At 41.9% G+C, this 24,477-nt stretch overlaps 4 protein-coding genes across 6 annotated transcripts in view; 2 read left to right on the top strand and 2 right to left on the bottom strand.

Moving 5' to 3' along the window:
• zdhhc6 (zDHHC palmitoyltransferase 6) overlaps window positions 1-4,178 on the top strand; it is a 4,643-nt gene extending 465 nt beyond the window's left edge. Inside the window, exons 1-11 of one of the 3 annotated variants that reach the window (XM_027026223.3) lie at window positions 1-24; window positions 366-869; window positions 1,009-1,100; window positions 1,292-1,451; window positions 1,688-1,849; window positions 2,251-2,304; window positions 2,618-2,785; window positions 2,880-2,921; window positions 3,011-3,156; window positions 3,317-3,363; window positions 3,476-4,177. The exon at window positions 1-24 is cut by the window's left edge and continues 403 nt beyond it. In XM_027026223.3, coding sequence (XP_026882024.2) covers window positions 603-869; window positions 1,009-1,100; window positions 1,292-1,451; window positions 1,688-1,849; window positions 2,251-2,304; window positions 2,618-2,785; window positions 2,880-2,921; window positions 3,011-3,156; window positions 3,317-3,363; window positions 3,476-3,579 — 1,242 coding nt within the window. In that variant the 5' untranslated portion in view covers window positions 1-24; window positions 366-602 and the 3' untranslated portion in view covers window positions 3,580-4,177. Of the gene's footprint in view, window positions 25-365; window positions 870-1,008; window positions 1,101-1,291; window positions 1,452-1,687; window positions 1,850-2,250; window positions 2,305-2,617; window positions 2,786-2,879; window positions 2,922-3,010; window positions 3,157-3,316; window positions 3,364-3,475 lie in introns of all 3 variants that reach the window. The other 2 variants (XM_035533515.2, XM_081697091.1) reach the window with 2 other exon arrangements.
• A 176-nt stretch (window positions 4,179-4,354) lies between these two features.
• acsl5 (acyl-CoA synthetase long chain family member 5) lies at window positions 4,355-9,693 on the bottom strand. Its single transcript, XM_027026233.3, has 20 exons — window positions 9,538-9,693; window positions 9,208-9,316; window positions 8,964-9,028; window positions 8,773-8,874; window positions 8,539-8,638; window positions 8,044-8,222; window positions 7,906-7,938; window positions 7,755-7,806; window positions 7,482-7,555; window positions 7,312-7,389; window positions 7,031-7,165; window positions 6,707-6,841; window positions 6,405-6,500; window positions 5,983-6,055; window positions 5,775-5,863; window positions 5,569-5,685; window positions 5,292-5,435; window positions 5,083-5,184; window positions 4,738-4,809; window positions 4,355-4,578 (listed from the first exon to the last, which is right to left on the bottom strand). Exons 1-20 carry the CDS (start codon window positions 9,691-9,693, stop codon window positions 4,441-4,443), a joined length of 2,049 nt encoding a protein of 682 aa, XP_026882034.2. The 3' UTR covers window positions 4,355-4,440.
• Window positions 9,694-13,068: 3,375 nt separating this feature from the next.
• gucy2g (guanylate cyclase 2g) lies at window positions 13,069-21,418 on the top strand. The gene is made up of 22 exons (XM_081697996.1): window positions 13,069-13,434; window positions 13,550-13,898; window positions 14,374-14,483; window positions 15,136-15,315; window positions 15,395-15,539; window positions 15,672-15,807; window positions 15,902-16,005; window positions 16,133-16,299; window positions 16,384-16,524; window positions 16,653-16,736; window positions 16,825-16,929; window positions 17,042-17,113; window positions 17,272-17,440; window positions 17,775-17,930; window positions 18,318-18,495; window positions 19,398-19,538; window positions 19,651-19,843; window positions 20,195-20,369; window positions 20,461-20,559; window positions 20,706-20,797; window positions 20,886-20,993; window positions 21,309-21,418. The coding sequence occupies exons 1-22, from the start codon at window positions 13,069-13,071 to the stop codon at window positions 21,309-21,311; spliced, it is 3,273 nt and encodes a 1,090-aa protein (XP_081554122.1). The 3' UTR covers window positions 21,312-21,418.
• A 391-nt stretch (window positions 21,419-21,809) lies between these two features.
• Window positions 21,810-24,110, bottom strand: tectb (tectorin beta). Its single transcript, XM_027026234.3, has 10 exons — window positions 24,044-24,110; window positions 23,718-23,908; window positions 23,302-23,453; window positions 23,139-23,211; window positions 22,854-22,957; window positions 22,679-22,762; window positions 22,394-22,556; window positions 22,230-22,308; window positions 22,121-22,153; window positions 21,810-21,935 (listed from the first exon to the last, which is right to left on the bottom strand). Exons 1-10 carry the CDS (start codon window positions 24,108-24,110, stop codon window positions 21,871-21,873), a joined length of 1,011 nt encoding a protein of 336 aa, XP_026882035.1. The 3' UTR covers window positions 21,810-21,870.
• Window positions 24,111-24,477: the final 367 nt, after the last annotated feature.

The following is a 24,477-nucleotide window of genomic DNA, read 5'->3' as shown; positions in this document are numbered from 1 at the left end:
ATTGTAAAATAGCTCAATAATATGGTAAGTATAATGCACATTAGAAGAATCGGTCATGCACTGTACACTGCAATTTTAGCAAAGCACGACAGACGATTAGTCAAAAGAACACAGCTGGAAATAACGTCGAATATATATTTTTTATTTAAAGCTGAACAGCAATTAGAAACACGAAGTTGGTAAAGATTTGAACAGTCTGCAAAGGGGATTTTAATAGTCACAAGCGAAAAAAAATAGTAATTAAATTTCCCTGAAACAATCTGTTGGGCTGTTGTTAAGCCTATGTAGCTAGCTGGTGGAGCCTCTTCTAATCCCCATAGGTAACCAGTGATCTTAACCATTTACCCGTCTTCTCGTCTCTCTAGATGGAGGTCTAGCACAAGCAGGCGGTCAGGAAGGATGCCAGGCGCTAGTGTGCCCGGAGACTCAAAGACTCGGACGCCTGCCGCCACACATGCAACAGTTAATCGCTGGTTTCGGAGAAGGGCGAAAATATACCTGCTGTCCTCCCCGTGGTTAATTCACTCCATTAGAGGAAGGCAACATATGTAGCCGCTACATTTTTCACTTCAAGGAACTTTAGAAATTTGAAGGAACACACAATGAACTTTCTGTCAGCTATTATAGTATTTGAAAACCTCCATGAGCTTAGGAGGCTGTGTCACTGGGGTCCAGTTGTTGCTCTCACTGTTATTGCTGTGTGCTCCTCCATGGCCATATTGGACTCCATTATCTGGTACTGGCCCTTGGACACCACAGGTGGCAGCATTAACTTCATTATGCTCATCAACTGGACCGTCCTAATTCTCTATAACTACTTTAATGCTATGTTTGTGGGGCCTGGATATATTCCGTCGGCGTGGAAACCGGTATTTCAAATACTTTCTGAATCATTTTGAAGTGTATTATAGGGAGTTGTGATTGTTTTCTTTCCTCATCTAATGTAACCCATTTCTGTTTAGTGTAATGTAGCTGCATGTTGGTCACGTGCCGTCCTCTCTCTAACAGGAAAATCAACGAGATGCTATGTACTTACAGTTCTGTAGAGTGTGCCATGGTTATAAAGCCCCAAGGTCTCACCACTGCAGGAAGTGTAACAGGTAGCATTTCCTTCAGTGTTGTTTTGAAACTAACTGTACTTACAGCATCACAGATGAACTAGAAATGCCATGTTTGTACAGTGTTAGGAAAGTAACACAGGAAGCATTTTACAATTTACAGTGTCTGCCATGACAATTGAATTACTTAAATATATTATTTGTAGTGCAATGTCTCTGCTCCGTGTCCTCAGGTGTGTGATGAAAATGGACCACCACTGCCCCTGGATCAACAACTGCTGTGGGCATCTGAATCATGCCTACTTCACTACCTTCCTCTTCCTCGCCCCACTGGGGTGCATACACGCTGCTTTCATCTTCATCATGACGATGTACACCCAGCTGTATGACCGGGTCTGTCATCTCTTCATTGACTCTATGTTTCATGATGAATGACTGAAATTTCCTTTATTCATTTCTTATTTGACTTGTGTTCTTTGTGTTTATTTCTTTCATTTAAATCTCCAGAGATGGATCACATATTTGTCACTGCAAAAACACTGAAATATTAAATTCATCAAAGCCTGTCGGCGTAATTCATCATCTGAGCGATGAATAAGTCTTGTTCTTATGCTGCCCTTCTGTCACAGATCTCTTTTGGTTGGAGCACGGTGAAGCTAGACATGAGTGCTCCGCGACGCCTCCACTATCCCATAATGCCGTTCGGAGTGGCGGCTTTTGCTGCCACTCTGTTTGCCTTGGGCCTGGCGTTGGGCACCACCATTGCTGTGGGCATGCTGTTTTTCATTCAGGTAAAACCCTTTATTTTGGTGACTCTTCTCAACCATTTCTTGGTGAGCCTTGCATATAGCAGTTTATGAAGGTACAGCTGTCAGTGTGCTGACTGAGTAGCAGGTTTCCTGCACCAATCTAAATAATACCTGCCAGTGTGAACATGTGCTGAGTCACACCGACTGAGTCAGGTTGCTAGCGTGCTTGCCCACGGGTGTTGAGCAAAAGTAGGGCAGAGTCCAACAGCCACTGAAACTAATTAAATGTAACATGAAGCAATGAAACATTGTTGATAAACCAGGTAATCCTTTCATTTCTCAGTGAAAGTATCCAGCGTGGCTAGAGAAGTGTTACAGGATGTGTTGTTGCCAAATGCCATAAATGTTCTTGCAAGTTTGGTGAACACTTTGTTTTCTTTTAGCTAAAAGTGATAATGCGCAACAAAACCTCAATTGAAGTATGGATTGAGGAAAAGGTGAGCTGCTTAACTTTAGTTGTCCAGGAGCTCTAGCCTGCTTCACTGTATCAGTATACCTAGCATATATCCTGTCTTTACAGTCTTGTAAATGGCCTTTATAAGCTACAAATACAAACACCCTTCTTTGTCATAAGCATTGAACAGTAACACAGTGTACTATATGGGAACGTTATCATGTTCACGTGTGACTTTCTGTAGCATTCAGGTAAAATAGTTTGTGGAAGAGTCACAAATATTTAACATAGTTTGATAAATTACATTAGATCTTGACATTGCTTTTCCAGTTTATAAGTCTCAGTGTCCCCCTCAGGCCAAAGATCGAATCCAGTACTACCAAACTGGAGAGGAGTTCATCTTCCCCTATGACCTGTGTAGTCGGTGGGAGAACTTTAAGCAGGTGTTCACCTGGTCTGGTGTCCCAGCGGGCAATGGCATTGAATGGCCTATAAATGAGAAGTGCCACCAGTATACTCTAACTGTATGTTCTCAGCTTCAAAGTTTTATCAACACTACACACCAATAATATAGTCACCACAGTTGAAATGTGAATGTTCCTGTTTTCTCTTTTTCAGATTGAGCAACTGAAGCAAAAGGCAGACAAGCGTGTGAGAAGTGTGAGTAATTTGTCATGTTATCTGCTGGACACAAGAGGGCAGCACTGACATAAAATGGCTAGATAACCAGGCTGAATTGTGGCCCTTAGGTCCAGTACAGAGTTGTGGAGGACTATAACGGGGCTTGCTGCCCAATCAGGATGGGCCTTATCACATTTTTCAGGATGCCTTGTACAGAGGAACCGAGGATCAAACTCACTAAAGGCGAGATCATTTTTGCCACAAGAGGAACCAAGTGAGTCAATAACAGCTTTCTGAATAACACGTCTTTTACTAATGGAAATTATAATAACATAAGAGATAATAAAGAAAATAAATGGTAAGAAGTTGGTTGTGTGTGTGTGTTCTTGTGTGTGTGTGTGTGTGTGTGTGTGTGTGTGTGTGTTAATGTTTAGGTGGTGGATGTATGGGGACAAAGTTTTGGATGAGGAACAGACAAAAGGTAGTTGTTGTTAACCAGTGTGATATTGAAGATTGTAAACAATTTCATGCCATGTGTCTATAACTGCATCATGTACTAAAGTGATTTTTCTTCCTTTTCCCTCCTGTTTTAGCTGGAGTTCGCATTAGGGGCTGGTTTCCACGGCGATGTGTGGAGAAGTGTCTCTATGACTCAGCAAATAACACAGCAGCAAGTGAAGAAAAGAAAGACAAGTAGCCCACTGGAGTTTAGTTTACCATTCGCTTGCGTAGGGGAGAAAGACTATAATCAGGTTTTGCCAACTCGGCGCCTTCCTGTACTTCCTGTGCTTGTGTATGCTTGTGATGCCCATACTGCAGGAAGGAGACATGCAAAATGTTGAGCGCTCCAGCTTCAGCCGATGTCCGACTGAAGCCTGTCGATCGTCCTAACCAGTGGCGGTCCTAACTTACACCACAGAAGGGCGATGGAAATAAGTGCTCAAACCAGCAAATTCCACTTCCTCAAGGGAACTTCTGTACCTCTATAACATCTCCAAATCTAATCTGATTAATGATGGATGATAATGAGAAGGGGGTTGGTGTCCACCAAGATGCTGACATAAGACTTTTCTTTTTAGGAGATGAGCAATCATTTTACTTGAATCTTCGGTTTTCTTTCTCTCTCCTTTTGATGTCTATGCTGTTATGCAATGCCTTTGTCAGTTGTAACAAAGTCTTAGTCATGCAAATTCTCTGTGTTCTTTGTACAGAAAAATACCTTAATTTTATTTTGGATTATTTTTGTAAAACTGATGTCAGCCTCAAAAAGATTTTAAAAAAGAACAATAAACAATTCTGCTCTGTACAAAAAACATTCGTTTTCATGTTAAACAACAAAGGAAATAATCATTTAATAATTCCTTTTATGAGTGCATATTTTAAATACATCTTTAATTATATTAATTCGTTGTCCACACTTGCAGTAGAATATTGCACATGGTTTGGAGGTCATGGTCAGGTTCACCCAAGTTTTGTGTATGAACAGTGCTTGTGTTGTATCTCAGAGGCCAGTAGGTCAGTGGAACTCAAACCATGTTCTGCAGTCATCTTAGATACATTACTGCATGTTAGCATAGAGACTGGTGATCTGGTCTTTAAAGAATTGAATGAGCTCAGATCTTTTGGCCTTCAAGGTTGGAGTGAGAAGACCGTTCTCTATGGTGAATGGCTCAGGGTGCAGGTGCAGATCTTTAACCTTAGGGATACACAAAAGTCAAAATAATCATATTTTTTCATTCACATTTGCACATTTCTATTAAATCACATGTGTGTTTACTGTATGAGTTAAGGATTAGCACCGCTGTGTCATCAGAGTATTATGCACCATATTTTTAAATCTGAAAATGTCACTTACTTGTTCAAAGGACTTGAGTCCTGCTTCTCGGCCCAGTTTGACGAGGTCTGAGAGTACGGCTTTTTTAATTTGCTGTAAAGGACAAAACAAACTGGCTTTTTACTCTACAAAGTGTGCTTCATGTGAGCATTATGTATTGCTGTAATGTAAAGTATGTAGACATTTGTTAAAAAATCATTCTTATTCTAAATGCTATAAATCTCCAAAAACTAGATGGCGCAAAGAAATATTTTCCTTTCACAGTAATAATCCAAGATAATAATAATAATAATAATAATAATAATATGTATTAGTAATTGTTATTAATCATTGCGTATGAAGTACTATACGTCAAGGAAAAAAGACCTGGTTTTTGCACAGTTCCTGTAGTGAGCCTTTAACTCCCAGCTTCTCAGCCCAAGCAGGAAGAACTTCAGGGTCTGGCACTATTATGGCCACTAAGCAGGACTACACACACAGGAGGCTTTATGCAGTATGTGCTGAATCATTCTCAGTACTCCATCACAGTGTACTTGGAGTGCTACTGTAGCAGGGAGTGAAGAGGTGGCACTTACCTGCAAACTGTCCCCGTGAACGAACACTTGTGCAGCTGTGGCACTCCGTATGTAAACATTTTCAATCTTTTCAGGGGCAATGTACTCGCCCTGGGCCAGTTTGAAGATGTTCTTCTTCCTGTCGATAATCTTCAAAACCCCATTCTTGCAAATTAAGCGGATGCTTGTAATTAATACATGACGAGTCAAGATTTTTTTGAGAGTAGTCAATTTGATTGATGTTGATTTAATTTCCTATAGAGACATAGTGCTTTATTTCAAAAGAGGAAAACACTACCGGGAGCCATTTTCCAATGTCTCCAGTATGTAGCCATCCATCTTTGTCGAGGGCCTCCGAAGTCCTCTCTGGGTCTCTCAGATAGCCACTGAACACATTCTTCCCTTTTATGCAAACCTAAGACACAAAGTATTAGGAATGACCTTCTCAAAGTTCTCTTTGACCCTGACAAAGCTTTCTGTTAATCGCCAGCGTATCCATGTTACCTCCCCTTCATTATTCGATGTAAAATAATTCATCTCTTCCACATCTACTAGTTTGACCACATTACATGGAACAGGTATGCCAACATGTCCTATAGAGAAGACAGACAGTGTTAACAATGTTGAATAATTATGCATGTAGAAAGGTTGAGGTCGGCTGAGGACGCCGTTAAAGTACAAACATTCAAACGTTACCATAACGAAAACGTACCAGTGGTCCAGTCCCCAGGTAGGGAGATGGTACTGCCGGCTGTGCACTCTGTTTGGCCATATGCCTCAAATATCTGGAAATCAGGCCAGGGACGTAAGTCAGCCCAGGGTCACCAATAGACCACCCGTACTCTTATGACCTTTATAACCCCTGGCTTCAATAACAACGGTCATAGTATCTACTGTTGGGCCGGCCTGAGCTACAACAGTTCAATAATGTGTTGAGAAGTGGAGCTTAAGCAGCTGTTTAAGTTTGTACTTTAGTCCCCCATTTTAAGGTGAGCACTTTGCGGATGACTTCGTAACAGTAAAACTTTTCACACAGTCCAAGCCTCTGCATCTCAAGGATGCAGTTCAGAGGTCTGTGCCGCGTTTTTCCTAGTAGCCATTAAAGGAGGATGAGATGGAGGAAGGTTTTTCCACCTGGCACCCGAGGCATGCCCTGAGGAAGGTGAGAACCGAGGGGGAGATGGGAGCGGCCCCTGTCACTATCACTCGCACACAGCCCCCCAGAGACTCCTGCAGAGAGAGAGGGGCAGAGAGGGAGAGGGGAATACAAACTTTCAGGAAACTCCCTCCAAGAAGTAAAGTCAGCCACCAAGCACACCTTCATTTCCATCTCAATCCCTTCTAGCAACTCAAAGCCCCTTTTCTTTCAGCTGTTTGCCAGTCCTCCCCTCTGAGGAGCGGGGGAGCCAGCCGAGCTCCTGCACCTGTGGGAATACCTGCACTTTGCGGAAGATGAGCCTGTCCCATATGCTGTCGTTCCTGATGATGCCCCGCTTCACCTCCGCATGTTTCCTTTCAATGGCGAAGTTCAGGAGCCACTTCCTGAATGGAGTCTGTGCCCCGCTCTGGACCTGTAGGGGTGGGGGGTGGGGGTCAGCGTTACAGTGAAAAGGCCTGTGTGGGATAAATGGTCTAATGGTCATAACATCAGCAATCACATGGAGTACATCTTGCTAACCTAAAGCCCAGTCTGAAACCTTGGGTTTCGTGTGTGTGTGTGTACATACTCGAGGGAGGACGATAGGTGAACCAGAAAGTACCTTATCATACACACGGTTAAGAAGACGTGGGACCACTGGGAAAACAGTGGGTCTCAGTGTTTTCATGTCATCCACCAGCAGTCTGACATCACCCTGGAAGAAGCCCACCCTTCCACCGGCACCGTACAGCACTGTCTGGGAGACATACGCAAACCCCGCCTGAACTTCAGTCTGACTTCCTCTGTGGCACCATCCACGAGCTTCACAAATGGAAAGGCACGAAAACACATATGTGTTACTGAAATCCCGATCCACCGCAGAACGTGGGCAAGGCCCCATACCTGCACGACCCGCTCAAACATGTGAGCCAGCGGCAGGAACGAGATGGACACGTCGGTGGTGAGCGGAGTGTAGACGCTCTGGGGAAGCAGGGGCGGATCATGCATCATTAGGGCCTGAACTCTCCCCACTAAGAACAGCCGCAGCCCCGGCGCACAAGGGCGTACAGTACCTCGAAGCTCTTAACGAAGCTGGCAGCATCTGCGACCACGTTTTCATGGGATAACATGGCTCCCTTTGGATCACCTGGAACAGAGGATGAGAAACGTGTTTTCTGGAACATCACACACTGTGCAGGACAAGGTTTCACAATAAGTGGGTCAGCTGCTGTGGTAAATAAATAAGTAAGTACATAAAGAAATAAAATCACAAACATCAAGTAACTAATATCCTTAATGGTCAACCTGTGATATGTGGCAGGAATTTTAAAGGATGATACACTTACCTGTAGTTCCACTGGTAAAGCACACTATACTCAAGTCCTCTGGTTTTGGTGGCTGGAGATAGAAAATATAAGATTTTAGTTCTATACCAATCATTCCACTTTTCTATTGCTTAAAATTGTACTTATAAGGCACAACAGCAAAAAACCTCACTATTGGCTTTTGAAGATTATCTTTGCCCAGAGCCTGGAAGGAACAAACATACATTAACACAGTTTATGCAAAATGAAAAACTGTTGGAATCCCAAGTTACCACAGCACCATATGGGTAAGGGTACAGTGTGAATGCACCTCCACATCCTTCAGAGGCAGGACTTCCACTCCAGTCTTTGAGGCCCTTTCCGTCAGAGCAGCATCAAACGGGTCCATGATGATGATAGTTTTGAGCATGGGTGTAAGGTCTTTCTCACAGTTAGCAACAAGTGTCTCTGCTTTGTCCTGCTTGTCACAGAGTACTGTAGATATGTTTGCTGAAAATAGTCAGGAAAAAAATATATAATTATGACCCTATCCGGGCCCATGCTCAGAAACCCAAATCTTTACTATTACGGTGAGGAAAGACAGACATCATAGAGTTAGTGTATTAAAAGAAACGACAGTGAATAGAGCTCATGAAGGGGGCCCACTGGAACACAACATTTATTTCACTATTGTGAAAAAGACATGTAAGCAGAAAGATGTGCTAATCTTTTATCTTTAATGACTGAACCTAGGGGAACTCAGTTAGGTGTTATCTGTTCCAGTGAACACTTCTAATGAAGCTGAAAGGTAAGCAGGATTAATTACCTCTGTTAATGATGAAAACCAGTGCCTCGGGACCCAAGGTGTCATACAGAGGAACCGCCACCATGGAATACGTATAGCAGGCCAGCTCGGAGATAATCCACTGCGTGCAAGAAAAAGAACCCAGCCAGCATATGGCACACGAGTCATTCACCCTTTGCCTGCCACATGGCGGCCCTGAAAGTGTTCCGAAGAATGTAATAACAACTCAAGTGCCTGCATCCTGGGAAGCCTCACCTCCGGTCGGTTCTGAGCGAAGATGCCGACGTACGAATCCGGCGAGGGTTTGTGGCCCCTGTGAAGCAGCCCCGAGCCCAGGTACTCGGCCCTGTCTGACACCTGCAGAAACCATGACGACCAGTCGTGTTACACACATCCCCTTATGCCCACGATAAGCCCTGGCTGCTGTGCCTAAGCAGTGTTGATACCTGTTTGTATCTCAGCCACTGGTATGGCCTCCCAGCCTTCCTGAACCCCAAGCACGGTCCATTGCCTGCACAGTGGACATTACTGATTAGGCACAACAGTCGTGTGTGTTCGAACCGAGGGCAGTGAACAGGATGTGAGCAAATCCAAATGAGCTCTGGACTTGTGGGGCACGCAGCGTCTGAGGGCCGGCTGCTAGGTTAGAGTATTACATTCCCTGGTGAGGAGTGACTGGTGGCATCCTACCTGAGACATGCAATCCCCTTTGGAAAACTTCATATAGAGTCCTTGCATCCTCGTGTAAATACGATAGCAGGTCGTCACCTTCCAGAAGGCCACTCCTCCTTGCTCCGCCCTGCAAAGCAGTGTAAACAGAGTAAACTGGCTCTGTAAGCAGGTATGCTTTATACCAACTGCATCCCAGTTCTCAGTACCAGTTCTCGGCTCATTTATGTGTGTGATGTCAGCATATGTCAGTCGCCGTCTTGGCTTTGTGCTGGTAAAACATGTGCAATGGTGCCAGACCCGTGTCTGCATGCCAGACCCGTGTCTGCAAAAGGGGAGAAACGTTCTGACCGCAATGCCCACAGTCTGCCGGTTCAGATCCACAGCCGGCCGCAGGGGTTTGGGCCTGGTGTTGAGGTAGAGCAGGGCGAGAGCGCCCAGGCCAAACAGGACGACTGTCGCCGGAGTGGGGAGGGGAGAGAAAAGCACCTCGAACAACCACTTCATGATGTCACACCTGAGCAGGGAGGTCAGAACAGTGCACCTCTAAATCTAACATCGTGAGCAGGTGAGTAGTATGCAACACAGTAAAAGTGCAGAAGTCAGCACAATCACAGCTAAGCTGTGTTTGTCTCAAAGTGCTGCATGTCAGATCACACTTCAGATAAGCATGTATAATGAATGTTAGATAGATAGAGGACATAAAAAGCAAGGCTACTACTGTAAGCTGCTGATAGTGGAAGATCTTTGATCTTGAAGGGTGGAAAATGTGAGTGGTCAACCAATAGATTGAAGGGCAATATGATTCACTGTAATGTGCATTCTAATTACGTAGCAAACATCACAGCTGAGTAGCAGACATGGCCACACAGGTGCTGGCGCAGTGAGGAAATACATTTACAGTTTCATGGTTTTCTCTCTCTTTTCTCTTACAAGCCTGTTTTAGACTCTTGCAGGGTTTAGTAATCAGATGATGAGGTGAGTCAAATGTGTGGGGAGTCAGGAGAACACTAGAATGGGTCTTATGAACATGTGGTTAGCAAATATTTTCTGACCAGCCACAAACTCTTATATGCAAACTATTTTTTTCTGCATATCTGTGGCTGTAGGTGCGAACTACATTTTTACTGCATGCATGTAAAGTGTATAATGTGATATCATTCTGCCAGAGAATTTTTCTCTTGGGGATTTCATTAATAATTGTGTAATATATATTTACAAAGTCCTTTCATTGTACAGCATCTTTATAAATAGAACACATTTACAAACATGTCACAGCCAGTGTATACTGCATATTTTAAATAACTGTATACTTTTCATCCTTTGATAGTTCTGTGTTAAGTTTCTTTAGTCTTTAATTTACACTTGTATGATTACACCATCATTTCAACACAGCCAGTTCAGTGCAAAACCGAAATTCACTGACACATTTTCAAGCACTTCTTTCAATCAGTTAATATAAGCCACCTTGTATGTTGAGCGTATCTTCCAAACTATATTGAGTGTATCTTCCAAACTGACTCGAAATGACCGCTGTTGTGACAAAGATGCCCAGCATCACAAATCTGGCACCCTGCCAATGTACTATGAGAATATTATGAGATAAAAATAAAAAAAAAACATTGGGATTAGAGTTCCAGCCCAATCCCCAGTCCAATACCTGTGTGTCCTGCACGAGTCTGCTGTGTCCCTTGAGAAGTGAATCTGGAGGCTGAATGAGGCAGAGAGAGTCCTGGACAGATCTGTCAGTCCCAAAACCGGAGAAGGCATGTGCACAGGTCCCATAAAATAGCTCACAGTACACAAATGACCTTTGAACTCCGACTGCTATCTGTTGCCTGATAATAAGAATTAGCTTGGATGTAAACAGAGTGGCAGTGTTTTGATAGAACAGACCTGATTAAGGATGTTGCGCGAGTGTCCTGGCCTAAGTAGGCGTTTATGTCCAGTGCTTCTATTTTCATCAGGCCAACTAACATTTATCAGTGCGTGTAAAGAATGGTGAAGAGAGATTCACGTAGTGAATTTGTTTTTGCAGGTCAGTCTGACATCGATATTTCACATGGCCAAAAGTTTCAGAGTTCACATAAAACCATTCCACTCTTATTTACATTTATCCAACACTCCCCCCCCCCACCAAGTGACTTACAATTAGGATAGAGTACAGCATGAGTAATTGAGGGTCTTGTTCAGGGTCAACAGGGGAACTCAACAGTGGTGAGGTTTGAACCAGCAACCTTCTGCTTACAAGTCAAGCATCTTCACCACTGAGCCACCACTGCCTTCTCTCTTAGGAATCCTCTCGCTTTGGCCCTGTACTCAGTAAGCACACTTACCTAAAAGCCATTCCGATACCCGACAAAGCCAACACTGCACTGTCCTGGGGTCAGCTCCCTTCGCTGATGAGAATGACAACACTTCTGTTGTTTCTGAGAAGCACATTCAGCCCTTCAAGACCAGTCGGTGTTTGGATACTGCAGGGGTAACACTTTAAACCTAGTGCTGACTTTAATAGGTTTTTTAATGGTTTTCCACGAAAACCAGTACTCTCACACTTAAGAAGATGCACCGACAGCGTTTTCACTTTATTATTTTCACACAAGTGTTTGTTGACTCAGCACACGGTTCACAGCTTTGCAGAGGAAACCTGCCATCAGTCGGAAGACGCTAACAAGAGATCGGCCCCTGAGCCAGCTGCTGTCATTAACGCGTTTCACCTGCAAGCAAGCGTGTCAGGGCGTGACCATGTCAGCACACCAGGTTCTCCACTCCTTCTCCACCACATTATTATGGCAGCTCCCCCACATGGCGGTGTCTCTGCTGAACTTTGATATTTGACTGTAATGGAGACAGAGGAAACAGATAAGCTGCACCTTTGGACGGTTCGTAATCTGGCTCTGATAAAAGGTGGCATGGAAAAAAGTGTAGAAGAAAGCAAGACCCATATTCCTGATATTGCCACAGGATGGACATCCGGCTGCCGCTGCCTCTAACGGGTCAAAGGTGAAAGAATATACAACCTTTAACAAATCTAGTCTTAATGTTTGCATTGAAAATCTACTAAACATGCTCTTCATTATCATCTTACCCGTTATGTGTCAAAAGAAAAGACCATATTGTGATGCAGAGGAAAAATCCTCCCCAGTGCTTTAAAAGAGCTTTCACAGTTGTTCTGGTTTTCTAATCTAATGGTTTTCTAATAAAATTATGAAAAGAATGTAATCACGCACATCAGCAAAATGCTAAGACATGCTGAAAGCGTCTGACATTTAAATAATTAAATACTGAAATAAATAAATCGTATAAAAAGGAAAAGAATAAGTCATCACTACTTAGGATTGCAGAGGGGCATTCTATGTTAGGGAGTTCGGTTTGAGTTGCAGCTGTGCCACGTGGAGTCCAATGCCAGGGTTGTCAGTGGACACAGTTAAGTGTATTTTGACTTCATTAGTGGGGTCTCTCACTTATCCGTTTGTAACCAGGCACGTTTGTCGCTCAGTAATGTCAAAGACTTGCCGTTTGTCTTCTTGCCAATTGTAATGCTTGATGTTGTTACATGATTATTTTTAAAAAATAGCAGACTTCATTAATGCAAGCACTGACAGTATTTATAAAAAATCACAATGTGATCTTTTGCAAAACACCCAAAATGATCTTTGGCTTGCTTTGGCCATTTGGATTATGACATGACATTTGCATCAAATCAAATGCTGAATATGATAAAAGTTTGTAATTTACAGGTCATGCAAGTGCTAACAGCAAGAAGCTTGATTAAAATTAATTTCCCAGAGGAAGAAGGAGACAGTGCTACGTCATCCACACAGCCGTTTAAATCTCCCTGGATATTTCACAGACGATCTAATTGGGCTTAGCGCAGATAAGATGACAGGAGCATCAGACTCCGGAGAAGCCAAGCATAGCAGATGGTGGCTGCTCCTATATTTTTCACTTTCTACACTCACCACCTCTGTGGCTTGTAGCCAAACAAACCAAAACAAGCTGCTGGTAGGGTTACAGGCCCCCCGAAATGCCTCCTATCCATTCAGTGCTCTGAAACTGGCCTCTGCCCTCCAGATCGCAATCGACAAAATCAACTCCAATCCATCTTTCCTCGAAAATTATACTCTTGACTTTGTGTACGTGGACACTGACTGCAATGCAAAAGTTTCGCTCGGAGCGTTCATCGACCAAATGTGGCGAGAGAATATATCGGCGCTCTTTGGTCCACCGTGTCCCGAAGAGGCAGAGGTAAGTTCCAATATGCATGATTTCAAAGATATGAAGATGCTTGATACTTGGCACTTTTTACATGTTAAACGCCTACACATAATGAACTGTGTCGTGTTCTCTTCACGTGCGCTAGGTCACTGGTCTCATTGCCTCTACCTGGAACATCCCAATGTTTGCCTTTGTTGGACAGACATCCAAAATGGATAATGCTCTTGTTTACGATACCTACGTCAAAGTAGTGCCTCCACTTAAGAGAGTAGGAGAAATTTTGCTTAAGGTATTGGAGTTCTTTGGGTGGAAGCATGTTGGTATAATTGGGGGAGGTGCCGATTCTAACACATGGGACAAATTGGATGCTCTCTGGAAATCTGTGGAACAGCAACTCCAAGCCAAGGTCACTCTGACGGCCACCATCAAGTTTGATCCCAGCGACCCTCATCTCATGCAGAAGAACATGCAACACATCTCCAAAGTTGCAAGAGGTACGTCCATTAAGCCAAGAGTGTGTCCTTTACCCAGTAAGGGCTTTATCTGCCACTAGGCACAGTACTGGAGCATAGCGGGATTTGTTCTTTAGTGGGTGGAATGTCATCAGGCATCACTATATACAGCCCACCCCTGTGCCCTCATAATGGGCTTTTATACTGATGAATGGCGCAAGATTAACATTCTGGAGGTGAGTCCGAAATTTTCTGCAGCCATTATAAATGCCCTATAAGACAGCTTTGTGCCAGTGTGTAGTCTTCATATCAAAGGCTAATATGACCACAGTTTTTAGATCATTGTTATGCCCACAGTATTTACACAGTATTTACACATATAACAAGGCTAATATATTTGACACTACATTTGGGGTAGGGTGGATATGCAGGTCTGTGTCTTGTTTTTGGGAGGTCCTTATGCACCTCCACACACAGTTCCACAGTCCTGCTCTGCTCACACCCCCCCCCCCCCCAGTGGTTGTGCTGTTGAGTAGTGCCGAGGACTCCGTTAAGCTGATTCTGGAGGCCGAGAGACAAGGTCTGATGAATGGAGAGTATGTTTTCCTTCTCATACAACAGTTTGAGGTCAGTGGCAATGTGGTGAGTAACCCATGAGGAAGCCCTAAAGAGGTAAATCTCTATTTATGCACCTATTAAACATACGCACGTTGCTTGTTGTTCTTCTTGCGCACTTAATCGTCTTTGAAGGAGGAATTAAAATGGAGATTTACCTTTTTGAGAGTCACCTTTAATCACCTTAAAAATCAAACACTCAAACAGTATACCCTAGTACTTAATTTTGTCCTTGAAACACTAAACAAGGAAATAGAGGAAATAGTGTTTACATCCATCATTTGATCATTCTGATACTACTATCCTTTTCTGGTTCAAGGTTTAAAGCCACAGTTAGATATTTCAAAAGGAGAAATCATTAGCTCTGTATTTTGTAAATAATATACCAAATAGATTGTACACAAGTTCAGTTTTAAATGCCAATGAATGCCAAAACCTGTGACCGATGGCATAAAGTTAAATGTCTAAACAGTTTGTACATCCTATTTTTCTTTGTAAATAATAATAGTATTGATGAAACTGAAATTGAAAAAAGAAAAATCCAACTTTAAGAAATGTAACAAATTAGTACTGTGACTTTAAAGCAAAAGGATTATATATTGTTAGCTTTTTGAAGATATAATTGACTCAGGATCGCTTATTTCATTTTGCTTTCTTCAATTAGGATAGCCTATGGAGATATGCCATGAAAGACAACTACAAAGCTGCACTAAAGGCTTTTGAAATGGTGTTTGTCATTGCTGAGAAGGCTTATGATGGCTATGACTACTGCGACTTTTATGAACGTGTCTACGAGAGGTTGAAAGGGCCCCCTTTTCATAGCAACCTTACATCAGAAAAGGAGGTGAGACCTGCACGCTTCGATGGACAATAATGCGCTCCACGGACGGACAGTGTTCATGTGTCTTTAACTGATGGCACAGGTAAGCCCGTACTCTAGTTATCTGCATGATGCAGTCCTGCTCTACGCCATGGGTCTGAAGGAGGTTCTCAAAGAAGGCAGGGATCTCCATAATGGACGAGAACTTCTCCAGAAGCTCAGAGACAAAAACAGCATCAAGTTCAACGGTAAGTTGTGCTGCACATCTGAGCTCAGAAAACTCAGAAACACATCACGATATATATTTTTTCTGTCTTTTGATATTTAAATGATGAAGACTGATATACTGAGGAAATAACTCAGTTAAATGTCCTCTGCAGGGGCCTCCGGTTTAGTTCATTTCGATGAATATGGAGACAGGAACACAGACTACTCTGTATATGACTTGCAAAAAAGTGAAGACATTGTGAAATTTGTCCCCATTTTAAATTTTGACAGTCATACCAAATTGATCAAGTAAGGCAATCCATGCTTTTAATATTGATGATTCAACAGTCAAAGTGTAAGTTTTTTGTGTACTTTGCATGCCTCTTTATGCTTTTTTTTTTAGAACAACACCAAAGTTTTCAAGTGTGATTTGGCCAACAGGGAAATTGCCAACAGATAACCCAAAGTGTGGTTTTGACAATGAACGCTGTGAATGGCTAAACAATGGTAAACTAAATTCGAAATAAGAGGACTGTATTATCCCACTGAAATTTTGATACTAATTTCTGTATTAGCAGTGCAACATTGGTGAGACTCCAAGTGATTGTGGGATGTCCTATTTCTGCTGACTCAGAAATCTATCTGGTTGTCTTGCTGGTGACCATGCCACTGCTGGGAGTGGCTGCACTGGTCTTCATCACACTCCTCACCCTGCAGAAGGTCCGGCTGCAGACCAGACTAGACGACTCATACTGGTGGCTCATCAACTACAGTGATATCACCATCATCTCAGAGCCCAAGGTTGGACAGCCAGCATACGCACCCACTCAAAGACACGCACACACAGTAAAGACATAATTTACATATTTAAATGATATTTTACAGGGAGTGCAGGCATTGTCAATAAATACAACTCCGAGTAAAAGTGGAAGCGGAGGCTCTCAAACAATTTTGTCAAATAACAGCTATGCTCTAAAGGACAAAAACGAAAGAGAGAATATCTACACAACAGTTGGTCTGTACCAGGTACAAACGACCACAAAGTCTGCCTTACTATCACAGGTTAATGAAAACACAGATTTCCATTTTCACACTGAAATACTGATTAAATCCCTATATCCTAAGCAAACCTTCTCAATTTGATCACGACTAAGGGAAATCATGTAGGTATCAAATACCCGGAGAATCAACTTCTGCGTGACCTCAATAAACCGTCCATCCTTGCTGAGTTCACTATGGTAAAAGAAGTTAAATACCTAAATAAAATGTTATGGTCTGGTAGTATCTAACACACGGCTAAAAAAAAAAATGTTTATATACTTTCAGATGAAGGAGCTGAAACACGAGAACCTTGTGCAGTTTTTCGGGGTGTGTAACGAACCCCCAAATGTCTGCATTGTCATGCAGTACTGCAAGAAAGGGAGCTTAAAGGTAGAGTTCACTTTAACCTGGCTGTGACATGCACCTACAGTAGCATAATAAATCCTAAACAATTAGACATATAGCAAACATAACTTGGGCTGTATGTTTGCTCTTTTCTCAGGATGTTCTCAGGAACAGTGAAGTTGAGTTAGACTGGATGTTTAAACTGGCCTTTGCTTATGACATTGTCAATGTGAGTAAGAACTGAGGACACACGTATTGTCTGTTTCAGCATCATCCACACAGTTTGTGCAAGCTATTCATATTGTATTCCTGGAGTACAGTGAAGCCATATTACATGATATCACATACCCACCCCTACTGTGCTTTGCTGCCCTGCGCTCTCTGCAGGGTATGGAGTACATACACAGAAGCAGTCTGAAGTCTCACGGTAATCTGAAGCCAACCACCTGCCTAGTGGACAGCCGGCTGCAGGTCAAACTCTCGGGATTTGGCCTCTGGGAGTTCAAACATGGCATCAAACACAAACTGATTGCACTTGAAAATCCCAAATATGAAGGTCTGTGTTTTCTAGAAATTTGTTTCTGGACAAAGGAACCAATACATTTTTATCATAGACATTTGAGCTTAGATGTTTTTCTGTCATTAAAGTTGCTGTAATCTATTTTGAAGTTCTTGGAGCAAACAGCCCAGGGCATTGACAGACTTTCTTCTTCAGGGAATTTTAGTTGCAGCTATCAGGGATGTAAGGACAGTTTAGGCAAAGTGGCATTTTAACATTAATGTAAGTGCTTTAACGACACTTACTTTAAAAGTGCTAATTACAGTAAAAGGGGGGCTCGGTTGATAAGGGTGCATTCAAGGGTGCATTTAAAGTTCATCTCCAATTGCAGAGATGTACTGGACGGCTCCAGAGCTTTTGAGGGAGGTGCACCTGCCCCTCAACGGTTCTCAAAAAGGCGACGTATTCAGCTTTGCCATCATCATGCGGGAGCTGATCTACAGCACAGAGGTGGGCCCCTACCATGACATACAGCTGGAGCCCAAAGGTAATGGCAGCTCCCTGTCTGAGTGCCTATGCAGTCACATTGCAATCCTATTGACAAGTGCAGTTTTATTTAGGCTAAAACTCAGTGTCATGGCAAAATTGTAGTATTCCTCCAAAATGAGCACCATGGTGTATTCTTTTCCATCACCAGTCATTTGCACATGCATAGCCCTTCATCATTTTCACTCAAGTCACATTCAGAACACAGAAATAGATCATAGACAGTGTAAGTATGTAGAAATATGTAAATAAGTAGAAAATATATGTACTGATTATTATTCTACATGAGCCACATTGTAAAGGTCTTCAGAGAAAAGCCTTATTGGATGTGCCCTGGATTCGGACAAATGCCTGTGCGGTTCATTGTTGCACTGTATACGATATGCAGAAATCATCAGGCAGCTGAGGACTCCTCTAGCAGGTGAGCCCCTGAGACCTACTCTGTCTGCTCAGACGTGTGATGATGGACTGATCGCCCTGCTGAACGCGTGCTGGAGTGAGAACCCTGACCAGAGGCCCCCCTTCACATCCATCCGGAGAGGCCTACGAGACATCAGCCCAGAGAGGTGCACCTCACACACACAGATCTCACATCCACCTCTCCTCCATCACGCTCTGACAATGGGTGACAAAATATATATATATATATAAAATTTATTATATATATTTGTATTTATACAATTTGGTAGTTGCTTTTATCAAGGATTATCTCTTATATATATATATATATATATATAAACAAGTTTATATGTGAAAAAGTAGATGTTTAAATCATAACATTCATTCCATGGGGTTCTAAAGTTCCAAGACACAAGACAAGAGAAAAACATCAAAGACATGCTTGTCGAGAGTGAAATAAATGATTATTTGCTCTAGATGTGCAACATGAACATTTATTAACACAGCCACTAAAATAACTAAAAGAATAAAATAAAATAACTAAAAGAATTGGCTACTGTATTACTATGAGAGTAATCAGCCTTACATCGGAGAAACCAAGAGAAGTATCACTGATCGGTTTGTTGAACACCTTCAGAATTAGGAAATAAGCATTTGTCGTTTCCAGTGGCAAGGCATGTTAATACTAATGGACACTAACGAACTGATGCATTAATGACTAATTCATTAATATCTGTTTGCATTGCCAGTTGGTGCTGTGGCAGCAATTAAATTTGGAAACTGGAAGAAAAATAACTTTTCTACACTCTTTTATATATATATATATATATATATATATATATATATATATATATATATACATATATATATATATATATATATATATATATATATATATATATATACATATACATACATATATATATATATAAAAGAGTGTAGAAAAGTTATTTTTCTTCCAGTTTCCAAATTTTATATATATATATATATATATATATATATATATATATATATATATATAAAATGTTTCTAGTTTTTTTTTTCTAATCCTCTTTTTGCCAATTTTCAGCCATGCAAACATCTTAGACAACATGGTAAACAAGCTTGAGAAATACGCCAATCACCTGGAGGAAGTAGTGGAGGAGAGGACCAATCAGCTCACTGTAGAAAAGAGCAGAGCTGATAAGCTTCTCTCTAGCATGCTGCCCAGGTAACAGACACAAGAATAGGAGAAAATTGCTTGTCGGAGTTATTAAGGTTTATATTCCAGTTTTACTCTAACGCATTACTACAGTTATGTCTAAACCTTTGATTCCTCCCAGATACATAGCAGAGCAGCTAATGGCGGGGAAGTGTGTGGAGCCCCGGAGTTACGACATTGTGACCATCTTCTTCTCGGACATTGTGGGCTTCACCACCATGTGTTCAGTCAGCTCAGCCCTGGAGGTTGTCACACTGCTCAACGACCTCTACAGCCTGTTTGATGAGATCATCAAACTCTATGATGTATATAAGGTACGCGAAGCAACATCTGCATGACTTCTTAGGGTTTGTTCATACATACATACATAACATTAATGGATAATTCAGTCAATAATATATAAAGTTTTCTGTAAGCAGTGTGGTGCAGTATACTGCATGTGAAGGTAAACACAAGGGCAGTGGTGGCTCAGTGGTTAAGGTACTGAACTTGTAATTGGAAGGTTGCTGCTTCAAACTGCCACTGTTGGGTCCCTGAGCAAGGCCCTTAACCCTCAATTTCTCAAGTTGTACTTGGTCTAAGTTGCTTTGGAAAAAAGTGTCAGCTAAATGCCATAAGTGTAAAAAGCCATGTCAGGGTAATCTGGTAACTGCCTTTCATGTAAGGTGGAAACTATAGGAGACGCATATATGGTGGCAAGTGGGTTGCCTCTAAGCAATGGCAGCAGGCATGCAGAGGACATCGCAACCATGGCCATCCACTTCCTAAGCGCTATTAAAAGGTTCCGAATCAGACACATGCCCAGCGAGAGGCTGGCTCTGAGGATTGGAATCAACTCTGGTAAACCCGACTAAAACCTTCATATTGAGCCCGTCGAGCGTCTGTTCTTTTTTTTGGGCGCCCCGCTGAGCCTGTGCACTGTCACCAACAGGTCCAGTGGTGGCTGGTGTGGTGGGGACTACCATGCCCCGGTACTGTTTGTTTGGGGATACAGTGAACACCGCATCCAGGATGGAGAGCAGTAGTTTGCGTAAGATCCTCATTCGAATGTTTAGCTTAAATTTTTATCAGCTTTATTTTGGCTGGACAAACATTTTGTGTACTTATTGATATGTATTGAAATAAAGAACATCTGAGCTATTTTGGTTTTAATGATGGAGTCTGATTGGCTTGCAGCACTGAGGATTCACATCTCTCAGAGCACTGCTGACATTCTCCTGAAGATTGGTTCTTTTGAAATGGAGGAAAGGGGAGACATTGAGCTGAAGGTTTGCTCTGCATGAACGGAGGTGTCATTTGAATGGTCGTTTCTTTCACATGTGGGACAATTTTGATCTTGGATTATGTCTTCACAAGGGAAAAGGGGTGCAGAAGACTTTCTGGTTGTACAATAGAGTAGGTTTGAAGTTTCTTCCCATCAAGCAGCACTATGAAGAAGGAACACATTCAGAACTCGCAGGACAGGTAAAATATATGTCCTGTAGGTGTTGGATTTGTTCTGCCATCTTTAATTGTTATTATACTTTGTCAACAAAGAGAAGCTTATGTTTAAAACAGGACAGGTTGATTGCAGTTTAATTCAGCAAATTCATGGTGTGGCATTATTTCAGAAAGAGAAAACCCTGCATAAAACTGCATGTATGAATTTGGACTATTGCTTAAACAAGGCAACTGCAGTGACCATAAATGGCTCAACTGAAATTTAGTCAGCCAAAAATTTGTTTCTGAGGGAATCTCTACTAACAATTTCTGACACATTCTTATTTTCTAATATTTCAGTAGGAGGTAAATACACCAAATACCTCAAATGAGCCAGAAAGCAAAAAGAGTGGAAGGACCCAGAAGAACCCACCATGGATAAAACACAAGAGCTTCACACACTGGCAGTCCCTGACATCTAGAGACTAACTTTGAGAGAAACCTCTAGTTTTTATAACCTTGGATTATAACTACTATCAGTTTGTACAGTAATTCAAATATCTAGGATGCCACATGCCTCAGACCATACTGTCTTTATCTAGGATGCCGCATACCTCAGACCATACGGACAAGTTTCCCTTGTCTAATGAAACAAGTGTACAAGGGCACTAAATAAAGAAAGCATGGCAAGATGTAAGCACGTTTGTAGGAGGAATGCATATTACACTCCCTGAGATCCTTGTATGGCTGGTTTGTGTGTTTGTGTGTGTGTGTGTGTGTGTGTGTGTGTGTGTGTGTGTGTGTGTGTGTGTGTGTGTGTGTGTGTGTGTGTGTGTGTGTGTGTGCGTGTGTGTGTGTGCAGTCAGATTCACTGTGTTTTAAGGATTTTGGATAGTTCATACCCACCCATATCAAGCATCTTTTACAAACTTGTATAACCTAAAACTGCATTCAACAGAATAATACACAGCATACATAGAAATGTTCCTGGAAACAGAAAGAGAAAAAAAGCACAGACATGAGAAACACTAATATGATGCAGGACAGGTTTTTAGTTACTATGATATTTGGATCTATTCATATAGTACATATATATAGTATGTCTTTTTAAAAATATCATGTAAAGAATATTAAGATAATATTTTTTTAAAAAACATAATTTTAAGGTTTACCTGCCAGATGTGTATAACTGGAAGAATGTTGAGCTGTAAATGAAAAGATTTAAAGATCAGATGGTCAACTTAAAATGCCCTGTGCATATACAGTGAGAACAACTTTTACCTTTAAGTTGAAATTCCATTGTCAAGATGCCTCCATTTGAATCTTCAGCAAATTTGGTACTCTTTGTAGAACATGGAGTCTTTAGTGAAATGTAAACATGTGTTAGTGTTTGAAAGTAGTCCTTCTAAGGTCATGAATGATTACTTATGCCATGTTATTCTTACCGGCTGACAAAATAGCTTTTCACCATCACACACTTGAACCTCACAGTGGAGCCAGACTGTGGATACCTTCTCTAATCGTTGAAATCGGAAGGAATTAAACTTGAACATGGAGCGGCTGTCTTTGGCATTCTCAAAGATGGTCACTGTGTTATCTGACGAGCAACTGTGCAACACAGAATAGCTGCTTTAAATGACCCTAAACCTACATACAATACAGACAGGCTCATTCAGTTAAATCACAGCTATTAGGCAATTTCTGCATTCTTCGATGACCTGTCACCTTACCTGTTGACTATTAAACTCCACCTTTTCTTGTCTGTTGGATAAGGAGTAGGTGTTGCCCAGCAGTTTGTTATAACCACTTTAAACCTATCACAGCAGATGAAGACTTTGATCATGTGTAGTAATCAGCTAAGAGTGTAGTGTACTACATGTTACTGATAATAGGAGAGAAAGGTACCTGTTACTTAGTCCTTTAGCCTCAATGCCAATGAAGACCTCTGAGCCAATTTCAGATGTGTCAATCACATATGGAGCATCTTTCGCATACAGGAATTTCGAATTCTATAAACCATACAGAGAAATGCACATTTTCATTTGCAAACAGGACAAGTAAGATTTTACCTGATTGTCTGATGTATCTAACATTTTGAAGCAGCTTCTCACTTTAGCGTCTTTGCCATATAAAAGTAGGTTGACCGATTTCAGGTTTTTTTTTTTAACCATAGAAAATCGTAGTACTCACTGTGAACACGTTCATAGACAATTGAGACTTAAAAGAACCTAAACTTCCATTGTTGACATAAACTGTTGCCACTCTGAAAGAAGCAGAGGGTTTAGTAAAAAGGCTGCAAATCATCGGGCCAGAAATGCCTCCTACCGCCCTGCTGGGCATGTAATAGGGACACCTTTGGCTGAAGACAGCGTTGTTGACCAAGTATGCTGCTCTGTACATGCAGCTGAAGGTGTAGTTCACAGGCTGGTTCCGGACGGTGAGTGAGGAGTCGTTGGAGACTATGGAGTTGTAGAAAATGTACCTCGGGTCTTTGCCTCCAATATACTGGTCGGAATAACAACAAAAGAATGTGGCAGTACATCTGTAGTGCTTCACTACTGCTGTACATGACAAAATCACCAGTGCCTTTTTGTCTTTTTGAAGCCAGTTGACAGCATGCACCATGAGAGTTAATTCAAGATACGCACATTAACTGTGCAGATGTAGGCCTGCTCATAGTCAAATACGTCACTGAATAACGGAGAAGAAGAGTCACGCATTCAGTTGACACCTATCAAGCCACCGAACAACTACTTAAAAGATCCTTACCTCAGACAGAGTGCCACAGTATGAATGGTTCTTGGGTGTGAGGTCAGGAATTGTAAAGCGGAAGAAGCTGGGTGTGTTGACCCCTGAGTAGCAGATACCACCCAAAGACAACTGATTGATTTCCCACCCATATGGGCACTCAGGCACATTGGCAATGATGGCATTTGGGAAACAGGAAACCATAACATAATCTGAAAACAAACAAACAAACAAAAAAAAAGACTATTGTTTCCAATGTTTCCAGTGCAGATTCACAGCAGGGTAACGCTACTAAAGCCCATCTGGTGATGGGAAACGGAAAACAATGTGGAAGGTGTGATAGTTACCAGCTTTCTGTGGTGCACAAGCCCATGATAATGGGAGGAGAAGGATAAGAGCACCAACAGCAGCCATATTCTGCACTGCACACGTAGGGATGTTTCAACTCAGTTAACAGCTTTAGCATTTGAATGGGTAAATCTTTGGACTGAAATTGTAGTTTTTCTCTAAGACAGCTGTTTGAGGTCTACGTAAGCATATTAATATTTTAGCATTTTCATTTCATTTTACTCCGTAATGACAAAACCAAAAAAAATGACCAGTACAATACCAGTGCTGGATGGTGGAAGAAAGTCTTGCTTGGTAAGCTACCAGACCATCATGACCTCACTGCAGTGGTTGCTTCCTGGCGACTGAATGCGGGTTTCAGGTAGAGCTCACCGATCTCAGCAGAGGAGCTCGTTTATATTTATTCAGGCAGGCTCTAAGCCACCTCTCTCTT

Source organism: Electrophorus electricus, chromosome 15, assembly GCF_041902795.1.
Source record: "Electrophorus electricus isolate QZ-2024a chromosome 15, ASM4190279v1, whole genome shotgun sequence".
Classification (NCBI taxonomy): Eukaryota; Metazoa; Chordata; class Actinopteri; order Gymnotiformes; family Gymnotidae; genus Electrophorus; species Electrophorus electricus.
This window is presented reverse-complemented; position numbering and strand designations above follow the sequence as displayed.

Excerpts from the sequence above, each read along its gene's own strand:
- tectb (XM_027026234.3), bottom strand. The coding sequence starts at position 24,110 with ATGGCTGCTGTTGGTGCTCTTATCCTTCTCCTCCCATTATCATGGGCT. Across the intron at positions 23,909-24,043 it reads TTGTGCACCACAGAAAGCTG|ATTATGTTATGGTTTCCTGT; the intron begins GTAACTATCACA and ends GTTTGTTTTCAG. Across the intron at positions 22,557-22,678 it reads TGGAGTTTAATAGTCAACAG|TTGCTCGTCAGATAACACAG; the intron begins GTAAGGTGACAG and ends TGTGTTGCACAG.
- acsl5 (XM_027026233.3), bottom strand. The coding sequence starts at position 9,693 with ATGAAGTGGTTGTTCGAGGTGCTTTTCTCTCCCCTCCCCACTCCGGCG. Across the intron at positions 7,556-7,754 it reads CTTTACCAGTGGAACTACAG|GTGATCCAAAGGGAGCCATG; the intron begins GTAAGTGTATCA and ends CCTCTGTTCCAG. Across the intron at positions 7,166-7,311 it reads TGTTTGAGCGGGTCGTGCAG|ACAGTGCTGTACGGTGCCGG; the intron begins GTATGGGGCCTT and ends TATGTCTCCCAG.
- gucy2g (XM_081697996.1), top strand. The coding sequence starts at position 13,069 with ATGACAGGAGCATCAGACTCCGGAGAAGCCAAGCATAGCAGATGGTGG. Across the intron at positions 16,006-16,132 it reads CTGTGAATGGCTAAACAATG|AAATCTATCTGGTTGTCTTG; the intron begins GTAAACTAAATT and ends CTGCTGACTCAG. Across the intron at positions 17,441-17,774 it reads TGAAAATCCCAAATATGAAG|AGATGTACTGGACGGCTCCA; the intron begins GTCTGTGTTTTC and ends CTCCAATTGCAG.